The sequence below is a fragment of the Salmo trutta genome, chromosome 33, assembly GCF_901001165.1.
Source record: "Salmo trutta chromosome 33, fSalTru1.1, whole genome shotgun sequence".
Taxonomy (NCBI): domain Eukaryota; kingdom Metazoa; phylum Chordata; class Actinopteri; order Salmoniformes; family Salmonidae; genus Salmo; species Salmo trutta.
The window spans coordinates 21,685,256-21,699,769 of NC_042989.1; the positions used below are offsets into that span (position 1 = coordinate 21,685,256).

Sequence of the window (14,514 nt, forward strand, 5' to 3'; positions counted from 1 at the left end):
AGCTACAGTAAAGTTGATACTCTGAGATTTCAACATGTTTAAAACCAGACTAGAGAGACCGTCAACGAATACATTAAAGAGCTGATGTTTATATGAGTGAGTTCATGTTTAAGTTCTTACTCAGCACTGTCAACACTTTTTACTCAACACTTTTATAAGCCATAAAATGTGCCTTCTCCCTATATCCACTCAGCGCTACAACAAGCACTGCAGCAGTAATGAATGAGGAGGAAAGTGTATCTATAGGCTTGTGTTGTTGTTATTATTAGTGGCTTGGGTCTTTTTTAAATCGAGGAACATTTCACTTTCTCTGTTTATAGGAGTAACAACATGAATTTGTGCATGAGGCAGAAATAACGCGGTGCGACTTGAGCTTTGCCATAATCTGGAAGACGGTGTTCCTTTTTGGTCAGTGTCAGTGGAGGAAAGCGAGAGCAGAGATTTGTTGAGAGACAGACCCTCAGTCTGCTGCTCTCTCCCTCTGCTGAGACTGACCATCAGATGCAGGCACCATCAACCCAGAAAAATACAAATAAAAAGCAAATGATTTAAATGTATGCTCACTCAGCTGTGCTTCACAAGTAATACAACAATGGATCTATTACCGGTGTGATCATATAGCCTACCTCAAACTTTGAAATATAATGTAAAAAAAATGGCCCAAACAACAATGCATTGGCATGGCAGTTCAAGCAAAGCCAATATGCGGTGATAATGTATTAGCCTACATGGACACTGTTAAAACTGTAACTTAAAGCGGGTACAGCCTCAGAGTTCACAGTAAACGTGTGCTGGAAGTTGCACAGAAGACCTGAAATTTCCTCAGTGCTGAATTTATTTTTAGGGAACATTGCTTGCAAGTCTACATATTGATGGCAAAGTGCCTGGGTGTCATTATGTACACAGAACAGAACAGAGAAAGACCCTCTCTAGACGTCTTTGAAAAGTGAGTGAGAGACAGAGCAGAGTTCTTCAGACCCTTCAGTAGCAGCCCTGGTCACAAAGCACCATCACTGCTGTTAAAGAGACTTAACTAGCTGATCCTATTTGTCACCATGCAAGAGTGATGAAAGGGAAGTCATTGAAAGACTCCATTCAGAACCTGATAAGACCTGGAATTAGAAGCAGCTGTCTCTCTCCCTTTTCTTCTTGCCTTCACAAGGCTCCAGTCAGCTAAAAGCAGAACTCTGTCTGTGTATCACACATAGCAACAAGTCTCTTCTCAAAAGAAAAGGTAATGAATTATGTGAGCAATGTCAATGTCATTGTTTTCCGTGATTTGTCAAGAAAACACTTTTTCTAGTTCATTCATGAAAAGGCAATAGTACATTCTCGGCGGAGTGGAATCGAAGCTCTATTATGTAAAAATGTGACTCACTGGGAGAGTAAGAGGTATTAATAGTACTGTACCATATCCTGCTGCCTCTCTTGGTCAACTGAGTCATTGTTTAGACAGCTCATATGAAGGGAAGCCTTAAGGCTTCATTAAAATCAGATCAATAGGCCTGTGGTGATGGATGGCAGTTTGTTGCGGTGGTGTGTGATGTGTGCGTCTTCCAAGCTCAGGTTGCCTCACCAGAGGGAGAACAGTAACCAATTCAGAGCAGTGGGGAAGGGACAATTTACATGCAATCAATAATAGTTGTTTTAAAGCAGAGCAATCAGGAGGCTGTGTTTTTAGGGCTCTGTTTCTGCTGGTTGGTTGATTGGCTTGGCTTGTACTCCACAGAGTAAAACTCTCAACACTGGGCTGTCAATCATCACCACAGCTCTCACCACAGCTCTCACCACAGCTCTCACCACAGTATCTGGTAGGAGATGATTAGTGGGACTTCTCCAAAACAACACCTCTGGGCATTTTGGAAGTTCTATCAGGATGAAAGAGAGAGTGTGGTCTATACACTGAAGTAGCATCCAATCACTGCAGTGCACCCGTTCCTTTATTCACTCTTCAGCTTCTTGTCCACTCCATTCTCACTCATAGCAGTAGGAACCCTGAACCCAGTCTGCTGTTACACTGTCACAACGTCCACAGAAGGTGGCACCTCTCCTCGGTCGGGCGGTGCTCGGCGTTCGTCGTCGCCGGCATACTAGCTGCCACCGATCTGTGTTTCAGTGTCTGTTAGTTATGTCTGTTTTTTGATTGCACCTGTTTCGTGTTTGTCATTAGTGGGGGGGTATTTAGTCTGTCTGTGTTTAGTTAGGATTCGTGCGGGATTGTTCTTTGTTACGTGTGGTGTTATATTGTTTGGCTTACGACTTATTGTATAGGCAGTAGGGTTGCCGGGCTGCGCCCCGCCTGCCCTTTTGAGCAGAGCTTCTTTTAGTCTTTTTGACTGTTGTGCTCCCAGCCGTATATGGATTTTGCCTTTGGATTTATTAAATCAAGTTTGTTCCAACGGACCTCAGTCTCCTGCGCTTGACTCACCCTAAAACAGTTCTACCTGCTCGTGACATACACAGCACAGTTACAATCAATCATGTCTGAAAAAAACAGCGAACACGGGCAAGAAAATATCCAAACAAGACTTTAAGTGGAAACACACAACCTCTATATTCCTGTCCTCTCTCTTGTGAGATCAATAGTGAAGAGTCTCATATGGTCCACATCGGGGTCAGTCTAACAGTCTGGGGACAGATTGCCTTTCACTGTCTGCATTCACTGTTGCATATTCCAGCCCAAATTTACCTGCCGCAATTTGGGCACTTGTCCTTGCCAGCAGCACTCTTATTATAGGCAGTGAGGTGTACCCATATTGGTTTGGGGTCAGGAAGGGTGCAAACATGTTTTCCTTTGAATGAAATGTACTGATCTCAACTACAAGTGTAGCCCATCCTGGATACATACCACAGGAGAACGGAGCGAATGGAATGGTATCAACCACATGTTCGATGTATTTGATACCATCCACTTATTCCACTCCAGCCATTACCATGAGCCCATCCTCCCTAATTAACGTGACACCAACCTCCTGTGCTGGATACCTCTAAACTCAAGATAGGGCTTTAATTTTATTGCTTGCTTTATTGTCTTACAGGGCAGTAAAAGGATAATTAAACGCCATAAAAGGTTTCAATAGAACTGTCCCGATAATATGAAGGATTCTGCTATAGTGAAACAGTGTTGTGACAGTGGTCTGTCCTGAAGGACAGGGAGAGAAGGAAGGATTCTGCTATAGTGAAACAGTGTTGTGACAGTGGTCTGTCCTGAAGGACAGGGAGAGGATTCTGCTATAGTGAAACAGTGTTGTGACAGTGGTCTGTCCTGAAGGACAGGGAGAGAAGGATTCTGCTATAGTGAAACAGTGTTGTGACAGTGGTCTGTCCTGAAGGACAGGGAGGGAAGGAAGGATTCTGCTATAGTGAAACAGTGTTGTGACAGTGGTCTGTCCTGAAGGACAGGGAGGGAAGGATTCTGCTATAGTGAAACAGTGTTGTGACAGTGGTCTGTCCTGAAGGACAGGGAGGGAAGGATTCTGCTATAGTGAAACAGTGTTGTGACAGTGGTCTGTCCTGAAGGACAGGGAGGGAAGGATTCTGCTATAGTGAAACAGTGTTGTGACAGTGGTCTGTCCTGAAGGACAGGGAGAGAAGGATTCTGCTATAGTGAAACAGTGTTGTGACAGTGGTCTGTCCTGAAGGACAGGGAGGGAAGGATTCTGCTATAGTGAAACAGTGTTGTGACAGTGGTCTGTCCTGAAGGACAGGGAGAGAAGGAAGGATTCTGCTATAGTGAAACAGTGTTGTGACAGTGGTCTGTCCTGAAGGACAGGGAGGGTAGGATTCTGCTATAGTGAAACAGTGTTTTGACAGTGGTCTGTCCTGAAGGACAGGGAGAGAAGGAAGGATTCTGCTATAGTGAAACAGTGTTGTGACAGTGGTCTGTCCTGAAGGACAGGGAGAGGATTCTGCTATAGTGAAACAGTGTTGTGACAGTGGTCTGTCCTGAAGGACAGGGAGAGAAGGATTCTGCTATAGTGAAACAGTGTTGTGACAGTGGTCTGTCCTGAAGGACAGGGAGGGAAGGAAGGATTCTGCTATAGTGAAACAGTGTTGTGACAGTGGTCTGTCCTGAAGGACAGGGAGGGAAGGATTCTGCTATAGTGAAACAGTGTTGTGACAGTGGTCTGTCCTGAAGGACAGGGAAGGAGGGAAGTGATTAACGGCAATCAGTGAATTAATTAGTAGCCTCTGATATTGCATCGTACTTGAAGAACGTCAGACAATTTACATACTGGTACAGAGCTCTGCATTTGTGTATATTTGTGTGTGCCTGTGTGTGTGCGTGTATGTGTGTGTGTGCGCACGTGTGTGTGTATATGTGTGTGTGTGTGTGTGTGTGTGTGTGTGTGTGTGTGTGTGTGTGTGTGTGTGTGTGTGTGTGTGTGTGTGTGTGTGTAAGATCAGGATGAAGAGTTAACTCAGTGCAGTGTTTTTCTCCTCTCTCTCTCCAGAAGAGCAGGAGGACTGAGTGAAGATGCCCCTCACTGCCAGGCGGAGCAGCCAATCCTCCACCGGCTCCGCATTACCATAATAACATTGAAAAAGACATTGAAATGGAAATGGCTGCAACTGGGTGTCTGTGCTACATGCCAGACAAATGGAACAGGGCTTGTATGCCAGCATCACTATTCAGCTGCTACCCTGCACCTTTCAATTTCCCCATCCACCTATGTTAGCCAGAGAGAGTAAACAGTGGCTTGTTCAGGAGAAAAATAGGATAACCTCCAACAAAGAGTCTGTTAGGAAACCTGTGTTATTACTGAGGGACTGTATTATCTTCAGGGACTACAGGAAGGAGGTGGATTTCAAAGTCACCCGTTCATGTTATTGCTGGCTCTGACATAGTTGTAGAAGTAATAGTCTTACAGGGGGCTTGTTGTTCCTGCTCTGTGGGCTCCTCTTCAGTCTTCAGAGGTTGACCTTTGATCTTGTAGACCAGGGCCAGCAGACGACCTTTAATAGACCTGTCCTGCTCCTCATCCTCCTCCTCCATAGGGATTCCTACACAAACACACGGCGCAGAAATAAAACCAATATCCCACTCCTGGACAAATGTTGCTTCCTAGCGGTCAATCTAGCAGCATATTTCAGGTGTATCACAGGTTTTCTTTTGCTAGCGTTACTTTCTTCCTCTGTGTCTTTCCTTTTTATTTCCCTGCAGTCTCCATTCTAAGGTGCTGCTTTATGTCAGAGTAGTGCAGCATGACTGTAGAATACATTACATTGGTATAGTACCCCCCCAGGACCAAGTCTTTAATTATTCAGCAAAACATTCAGACGTCATAGCAATCTGGAGAGGCAGTGAACTATACGATATCTGCAGATAGAGAAGCCTTCCATTCTGCCGAGAAACACACCGGATGCTCTAAAACAATATCTCCCTGTAATTCAAACCAACCTGGGGAGCTCAGACAATAAACGTACATTTACAAGGATACAGGATGAGAACAAGCTATATTACATAGTTTGTCAAGTAAAAATGCTATTATATTGACTCTTGTTGTGTATGTTTTATCCAGTCCTATTTGGACAAGCATTGTGTCCCCTTTGCTGTAAGTAATTACATCTCCAATGCTGGCATTTTTGTTTTCAATGAATTCCACAGCTCATCTCTACGGTATCATTTTCTGCCACAGGCCATTTGATGCTGACATTCATTTTTAATCCTAGTCAGATGGCAGGTCATAATCTCCAGGTCCAGACTGGTCATATAAAACCTGATGGTGTTCTTTACCACAGTGCAGCCGCAGCTCGTTGTGGAAGGCATAGAGCTCCTCCTGAATGTCCTCTGGACACGGGCAGTCCTCCCCCGTACTGAAGTTCAACAGCATGTTAATCTGAAACACACATAGACTGTCATTTAGACCACATAACTGTACTACACAATGGCCCTACACACTTTATACATAAATAGTTCAGAGAAAATAGCAAAGCTTGTGTGCAGTGGTAGAGATTGAAGGAACCAGGTAAAAAGTCATTATAGTTTGTGAAAAGTGCTGAAGTGAGCAGGGAGCTGTGACCCTGAAATACTGTGGATGAGATGAGGGAATGAGGTGTTCTTCCCTCCTGTCTGGCGAGGCCGGGGGGCGGGTCGTAAAGAGCCCTGGTAAACCTGAAGTGACAATTACACAGCAGACAGGGATGGATTCCCACAGCCTTGGGGCTGGGCAGCGAAGGGACATGCACAAATTAAAGATCTTTGGGGAGCTGTTAGACTTTTATAGAGCTGGTCACTAAGCCTCTCTCAGTCACTCCGGGCCAGCTGTGCTCTCCACAAATGAAACAACCCAATGACACAAAACCAAAGGGAATTTAAGGAAAAGGAGGAAATCAATTACCCATGAATGTGGAAAAATGACTGAACACTCCCACAACTCCCCCCAAATACAATTCTTTTTGTTTAGAGTGGAGAGGCGGCCAGAGGGTCACTTTGAGGTTTATGAGAACAACATGCCCTTGTTGCAGTGTGTATGTGTGCACACACTCACTTAGGAGCGGCAGCCTGTCCTGTGTTAATGTGCAAACACTTCTCTCTAATACTAGTGTAACAAGGTTAACACACACAGACGTCTGCAGTCATCCCAGTCCTCATGAAGTGGGCAGCATTTCAAAAAACCTAACTCAATTACAGAGTTACGGCCACGTCCGAAAGTCTGTGAATAAAACTGCTTGCCTGTGACTTTCTCATACTATGACTCTACAGGAGAGAGATGATAAACTCACCATTACCTACATCTTTAACTACGAGGCCATCTTAGGTTATTTCTATTTCAGTGTGGTACCTGTTCTTGGGGAGGGGAGCGGAACTCCTTGGTCTTCTTGGCGGTGACGGCAGCAGACATGTTGAGGGCCAGCATCAGCTCGTTGTACCTGAACTTCTGGTTGTACTGTAGCTTGGAGACAAAGCTGTCTGAGAAGGACACGATGGCCTCGATGCGATGCTTCAGCTCACAGTCACAGAAGTAGTGAAGCAGCTCACACATCTACGAGAGAGAAAAACACATAGAGACAATCTGTCAGCCTCCACATCAGCTGGAATTTGGACACACAGGAATTTATTTTTATTTTGTATTTTTTATTTAACCTTTATTTACCTAGGCAAGTCAGTTAAGAACAAATTCTCATTTGCAATGACAGCCTACCACGGCGAAACCCTAACTCGGACAACGCTGGGCCAATTGTGCACCGCCCTATGGGACTCCCAATCACGGCCAGTTGTGATACAGCCTGAAATCGAACCAGGGTCTGTATTGACGCCTCTAGCACTGAGATGCAGTGCCTTAGACCGCTGCATCTAATGACACATACTGTATCTGAGCAGGCTCAGGAGAAGAGAAATCACTGATACAGAGACATTACATGGTTAAGTGACTTTGGAACGGACTATAAATGTCAGTGCATTTTGCAGAGCATGTGATTGAAAGACTAGCTGAAGCAGTGCCTCTGTCTCAGTAACCATGTTACCTGTCGTTTGACTGGCTCAGGCAGCCTCTTCTCCAGCAGACCTTTGATTGGCTGCTTGGCCTCTTTGGCTGCCTCCTCCTCCCCGGCCTCCACCGCCTTCTCCTCGGCACCCGTCAGCCCCTCCTTCTCCGTGGCCTCCATCACCGCGGCGGCCGCCTCTTCGTGATGCTCCGCGAACACGTTGGGGTCGATGAGCAGCAGGATCTTATGGACATCCTGACTGCCCAGCACGCCCATGGTGAGCAGCGTGCCAATCAGCCTCAGGATGGGCACAAACTGGTACTCCACGCTGCCCCCTACAGGGTCTCTGATGTGATGCCCACCGCCCTGCACAGCCTCGGTCAGCATGGTGATGGCCTTCTCCTTCAGGGCATCCAGGGGGATCTGGGGGCTGTACAGGTGCTGCTCCCTCTTGGTGCTGATGAAACAAGGAGGGTAGAAGTTGAGCCGGGGCTTCAGGGAAGTGCTGAGGCCCACGCCGGGAGGAGAGTGGTGCTTGGAGGCGTCGGAGAACAGGCGGATGCTGCGAGTCTCGGCGGTGACGGGGATGATGAACTCGTTGTTCATCATAAGGCGGGCCTCCTTGGCCGTCTCCAGATGAACACTGATCAGGACGTTGTAGAAGCCCTCACGCAGCATGCCCGACAGATACTGGTTGTCGATAGTGTAGAGCAGCTGGGATTGGTCTAGGTGGCTGCAGAGGGCGTGTGCTACACGGGTATTGCCCAGTGCACACAGGGCACAGTAGAGCTTCAGGGTGTGGTAGTGGAACATCCTCAGGTCCTCCTGCTCAGACAGCTCCATGATGTCAACACACCTGGGGGGGAGGTCAATGGGGTTCAGTACAATGTTCAAACGAAGACAGGCAGTATACAGGAGCGCTTATGTCCTCAACCAGGGTGTGTGTGCTGCCTCTGTGTATGTGTGTACAGTATGTATAAGCACATGTAAATGTCTACCTGTTCTCCTCAGGTATGTGCACAGCCAGCATCTGCAGGGGCTCCAGACACTGCACCACCCAGCCGTGTCTCTCACTGACCCTGGCTGTCTCCACCTTTAGGAAGGTGTTGGGCATGCGGCTCCACAGCACTGAGTTGATGGTCTGGACGTCCAGCCTCGGAGGGCACTGAGGCACTGGGTTCTTATGCTCACTCTTAAAGATGGCCGCCGACAGAGGCATGGTGTTCTGTAGAGGTCAGAGGTCACACAGAGCGACGTTGTGGTCCGCACAGTTGATTGTATACCAGTAGAACCGGGGAAAGATTCAACACACTTTAGGTCAGGAAAGTAGCGATTGGAATCGAGTTACTCTACCTTTATCTTGGCCAGTTCAAACTGGAAGAGATTGGGGCTGGTCGGTCGCACAAACACAGCAGGAAACAGCTTTGTGTTGGGTTCCACCTGGAGAAGAAACAGCACAGCATTAACGTGAGACGTTTGCAGACAGAAAAGGCGCAGTAATAGAGGGTGACTTAGAGAGCAGCTTGGAAGTGAAAGCAGTGAAAGTGCATGATGTTCCGTAGCTATCTGACTCGGTGTGTGTGTGTGTGTGTGTGTGTGTGTGTGTGTGTGTGTGTGTGTGTGTGTGTGTGTGTGTGTGCCTATGTGTGTTGGTGTCAGGTCAGGCATTGCTGAAAGAGACTAGGGAAGAGGCTGGCAGGATGACTCAGAACAGTTTAAAAGCTCACCGTGTTTTTGCGACGGGAGAAATGAAGAAGATCATGCTCTTTAAAGGGGAGATTTTTTTCTCTGTTTTGAGAGTACATACAGAGACAGCCTGACGCTGGGTTAAGAGCTGGCAGGCAGGACAGACAGCCCCTACCCTACTTCTGAGCCCGAGGCAGGAGGACTGAGTGACTATTACAATGAGTAATGAAGAGATCTGGACAGAATGATATGTTTCTAGAGATGATGTAGGTCTGATAAGAGGCAGACTGCATGATGGGACAGATACTGTAGGGCTGATAGCAGCAGAAAGGAGTCTGAAGCGATAAAGTGTGATAGGAGAGAGACTGTACAGAGACACTCTGTGTAGTTGGCAATGCAGTACCTGGTAGGAGGTGGCCAGCTCCTTGCCGTTGACAGTGAAGGTCACCAGACCAGTGGCCAGGTCAATGAGGCAGCCTATCTCCAGGTCCACATTACTGCGACTGGACGAGTGGCCTGAGCTGGTGGCATCCCCTCCCCACACCATGTAGCAGTTACTCCTCCTCACACTGGGGAATGGTGAGGGAGGAAGAGGGGAAGAAAAGAAGCGAGAGATGGGTACTTGAATAGCACTGATCCTTACTGTTGATACCGACATGAGGATGAGGGTTTCCTTAACAACATGCTTACCTCTCATGGACCCGCCCACGCTCATCTCCAAGGGTAACCGTCACCGTCCGGTTCTTACTGAGGTTGAAGTGGTTGCTATAGTAATGGTAGTCAGGGGTGACCCAGCCCACCCACACGCAGGATGGATCCTGACCAGCGAATACCCTGACAGAGTAGTAGTACTGCAAGACAACATGGTGGTAGGTTAGCTTGATCTACAACACCTGAAGTCTATAATGGTGACTTTATACCTATAGCTGTTTATGATCCACTTCATACCGTGGTGATGTTGCTGTAATCTGTTCCTCTTATTCCGTCATGACTGTGTCTCATGGATTTCAGTGGATGTCTACAAAGAAAACACGACCGTTGAAGAAACAATTAAAATGTGAGAAGATAAAGTGCTTTTAGAGGTTGTGTTTGTGTTGTAAAACAGTGAATGTGTTCAGAGGTCTGACCTGTGTTTGAGTTTGAGGGACTCGTGCTCTTCGTGCACTCCGTTCATGTCCATGACAGGGCTGGTCTTGAAGAAGGAGTGGAACTCCACGGGCATGCTCAGACGACAGTATACCATGTCACCATTACTGTTCTGGGTCCCAAAAGTCCTGTGACTCACCTTCAGACAGGGAGGGCTGTCGATGGTGCCATCTATTCTGGTCACCTGGCATAGATTAAAAAAAATGCCAGTTAATTTATTCATTCTAAACAATATAGTGAAATAGCCAATTATCTTCACCTTCTGTGGACTTCTACATATACAGTTGAAGTCAGAAGTTTACATACCCTTAGGTTGGAGTCATTAAAACTCGTTTTTCAATCACTTCACAAATTTCTTGTTAATTAACTATAGTTTTGGCAAGTCGGTTAGTACATCCATGTTGTGCATTACACAAGTAATTTTTCCAACAATTGTTTAGTGACAGATTATTTCACTTATAATTCACAGCATCAAAATTCCAGGGGTCAGAAGTTTACATAGACTAAATTGACTGTGCCTTTAAACAGCTTGGAAAATTTCAGAAAATTATGTCATGGCTTTAGAAGCTTCTGATAAGCTAATTGACATCATTTGAGTCAATTGGAGGTGTACCTGTGGATGTATTTCAAGGCCTACCTTCAAACTCAGTGCCTCTTTGCTTGACATCATGAGAAAATCTAAAGAAATCAGCCAAGACCTCAGAGAAAAAATTGTAGACCTCCACAAGTCTGGTTCATCCTTGGGAGCAATTTCCAAACGCCTAAAGGTACCACGTTCAGCTGTACAAACAATAGTACACAAGTATAAACACCATGGGACCACGCAGCCATCATACCGCTCAGGAAGGAGACGCATTCTGTCTCCTAGAGATGAACGTACTTTGGTGTGAAAAGTGCAAATCAATCCCAGAACAACAGCAAAGGACCATGTGAAGATGCTGGAGGAAACAGGTATAAAAGTATCTATATCCACAGTAAAACAAGTCCTATATCGACATAACCTGAAAGGCCGATCGGCAAGGAAGAAGCCACTGCTTCAAAACCGCCATAAAAAAGCCAGACTAAGGTTTGCAACTGCACATGGGGACAAAGATGGCCCTTTTTGGAGAAATGTCCTCTGGTCTGATGAAACAAAAATAGAACTGTTTGGCAATAATGACCATCGTTATGTTTGGAGGAAAAAGGTGGCAGCTTGCAAGCCAAAGAACACCATCCCAACCATGAAGCACGGGGGTGGCAGCATCATGTTGTGGGGGTGCTTTGCTGCAGGAGGGACTGGTGCACTTCACAAAATAGATGGCATCATGAGGAGGAAAATTATGTGGATATATTGAAGCAACATCTCAAGACATCAGTCAGGAGCTTAAAGCTTGGTCGCAAATGGGTCTTCCAAACGGACAGTGACTCCAAGCATACTTCCAAATTTGTGGCAAAATAGCTTAAGGACAACAAAGTCAAGGTATTGGAGTGGCCATCACAAAGCCCTGTCCTCAATCCTATAGAAAATGTGTGGGCAGAACTGAAAAAACGTGTGCGAGCAAGGAGGCCTATAAACCTGACTCAGTTACACCAGCTCTGTCAGGAGGAACGCGCCAAAATTCACCCAAAATTTTTACTAGGATTAAATGTCAGGAATTGTGAAAAACTGAGTTTAAATATATTTGGCTAAGGTGTATATAAACTTCCGACTTCAACTGTATATTACAATATTGATTTTGTGATTGATTTTGATTTTCTAAAAGATATTATTGTCTGTCTTACCATTATGTGGTTGTTGTTCTTTGGCACATTGAAAAAGGTGGGGAGGCGTTTACTGAACCACATGGTGACCTCACGGTTCATGTTGACAGCAAAGGGTTCAAAACCCTCCTGCAGGCCACACATGGTGTAGTACTTAAAGGTACTGGCATCCTTCCCCAGGTTCATACGACCCACCTGGGACAGGCCCAGACTACATACTGGGATAAAACCTGGGAGACAGAGACAGAGAGAGAGGAGGGAGAGAAGGAGAGATAGGGGGAGAGGGAGAGAGAGACCGAGAGAGAGAGCGAGAAGGGGGAGAGAGAGAGAGGGGGGAGAGGGGAGAGAGAGAGGGGAAAGAGAGAGGGAGAGAGAGAGACAGAGGAAAGAGAGAGAGAGAGATAGGAGAGAGAGAGAGAGGGGGGGAGAGAGAGAGAGAGAGAGAGGGCGAGAGAGCACCTGTCACACACACATCGGGGGGAGGGTCAAATCTATCCAAGCCAATTTAGAAGTGTCACATTATATAAAGTTAATTTCATAATGGGGAGGCACTGATTTTGCACTCATTTTCTCAGCATGGTGGTGTTAGGTTAACTTGTCAGCATGTCTGTCAGTGATCTGGCGGCACAGAGACATAAGAGAGGGAGCAGAGCTTAGAGAGGTCCGTGACACACACTCTTCATCCTCTGTCTCACACACACACTGCTGGCTGTTTTACATACAGTACTCACCATTTTCAGTCTCACACACTGCTGGATGTTTTACATACAGTACTCACCATTTTCAGTCTCACACACTGCTGGATGTTTTACATACAGTACTCACCATTTTCAGTCTCACACACTGCTGGATGTTTTACATACAGTACTCACCATTTTCAGTCTCACACACTGCTGGCTGTTTTACATTCTCACCATCTTCAGTCTCACACACTGCTGGCTGTTTTACATACAGTACTCACCATCTTCAGTCTCACACACTGCTGGCTGTTTTACATACAGTACTCACCATCTTCAGTCTCACACACTGCTGGCTGTTTTACATACAGTACTCACCATCTTCAGTCTCACACACTGCTGGCTGTTTTACATACAGTACTCACCATCTTCAGTCTCACACACTGCTGGCTGTTTTACATTCTCACCATGTTCAGTCTCACACACTTACCGTCCTCCGTCTCGAAGTCGGCGAAGCAGAGCTCGGAGCCCTTGTTAGTGATGAGGATCTCTCCATTGAGGGTGAAAATCATAGACTTGTCCTCCATGTTGATCATGCAGCCCACCACATCCCCCGCCTGCCAACAACGCCCAAAGAAACGGCTGCCCATGTTCAGACGGTGACCCTGAAGATAAAAACACGCACACACGCAGTCAGCCTAACCTTTGCAATCTTACTCAATCTTAAATTATAGGACCAACAAAAAATCTATTCTCCAGTGTATGCTATCATCAGCTAACATTAACACAAAGTTACACGTTCACTCTATGAGTATATGATGTCCAATGATGTAGGAAGAAGAAGGGAGGGTTCACCTTGTATCCATCGAAGACGAAGGCCAGCTCATCAGTACCCAGCTCTACATCAGGCTTACATCCAGGTCTGGCCCAGCCCACACGCATGTCTCCTCCTGTCACCGCCTCAAACTCAAAGTACCACTTCCCTGTCAGGACCGCATACGTCCTCTCCACGCGGAAGAAGCGTATTTTGTCGATGCTCAGTCTCTCCACCACGTGGCCTGCTGGGTGGGAGGACAGCCACAGTATCAACACAGGAAGTATTCTACTGTTCTATACATCCTAACCATGGATGTCAGCATGGGTTTGTGTGGTAATGATAACTTACCGCCATCCTGGTCGGGAGGTTCGATGTTGTAGCCGTATCCAATCAGAGTGCGGATGGCCTCACGGAGGCTGTCCCTGTTGGACTTCTTAGTGCGCTCGTCTAATAAAGAATATGGCACCAGGCGAGGGTTCCGCTTGCTCTTCACATCCTGTATTGAGAAAAGACAGGCACAGTTAGATTCACACAAACACACGCACACACCACTCCAGGGATCCGCTCTAGGCCAATGCTTGTTACGACTGCACTGCCAATCCCTAAGGGTCATTGAGTGTTTGATGTTATTACGATGACTCTATACTCTGTGAATCCTTTCAGAGTCCTTCGTCACTCTGCAGGAGGTGGTGGAGGTGGTGTCCCATTTAGCATTTTTTGTGGCTTGCATAGAGAGAGGGTCATTGTTTTGTCCATTGTTCTAAAACCTTTGTGTGCTCCTGCATGAGCTGGGATAGTTTGAACCTGCAGTCCTTTCACAAAGACTTAACACAGATGACTGTGTGCATTACCTGCTGAATGCCATAGGTCCAACCCTGTTTGATCCTGTCCTTGGCCCACACGTTGTGGGCGTTCTCCGCCAGTTTCTCCACCAGGAGCTCCTGACCTTGGGTCACTTTCACGTCAGACAGCTCCAGCGGTGTGGGCTTGTAACCATTCGACATCATGTAGCTTCAATCA

General features: G+C 46.5%; 1 protein-coding gene across 1 annotated transcript in view; it reads right to left on the minus strand.

Annotated features, from left to right (window-relative positions):
• LOC115172651 (ryanodine receptor 3-like) overlaps positions 1-14,514 on the minus strand; it is a 167,527-nt gene that overhangs the window by 47,449 nt on the left and 105,564 nt on the right. The window contains exons 24-38 of the mRNA XM_029730307.1: positions 14,346-14,505; positions 13,843-13,990; positions 13,533-13,738; positions 13,168-13,342; positions 12,022-12,230; positions 10,242-10,444; positions 10,063-10,132; positions 9,805-9,965; positions 9,518-9,683; positions 8,782-8,868; positions 8,427-8,653; positions 7,468-8,284; positions 6,786-6,986; positions 5,738-5,840; positions 4,870-5,004 (exon numbers count right to left, since the gene is read on the minus strand). Of these exons, the coding sequence (XP_029586167.1) occupies positions 4,870-5,004; positions 5,738-5,840; positions 6,786-6,986; positions 7,468-8,284; positions 8,427-8,653; positions 8,782-8,868; positions 9,518-9,683; positions 9,805-9,965; positions 10,063-10,132; positions 10,242-10,444; positions 12,022-12,230; positions 13,168-13,342; positions 13,533-13,738; positions 13,843-13,990; positions 14,346-14,505 (3,068 nt within the window). The remainder of the gene's footprint in view (positions 1-4,869; positions 5,005-5,737; positions 5,841-6,785; positions 6,987-7,467; positions 8,285-8,426; positions 8,654-8,781; positions 8,869-9,517; positions 9,684-9,804; positions 9,966-10,062; positions 10,133-10,241; positions 10,445-12,021; positions 12,231-13,167; positions 13,343-13,532; positions 13,739-13,842; positions 13,991-14,345; positions 14,506-14,514) is intronic.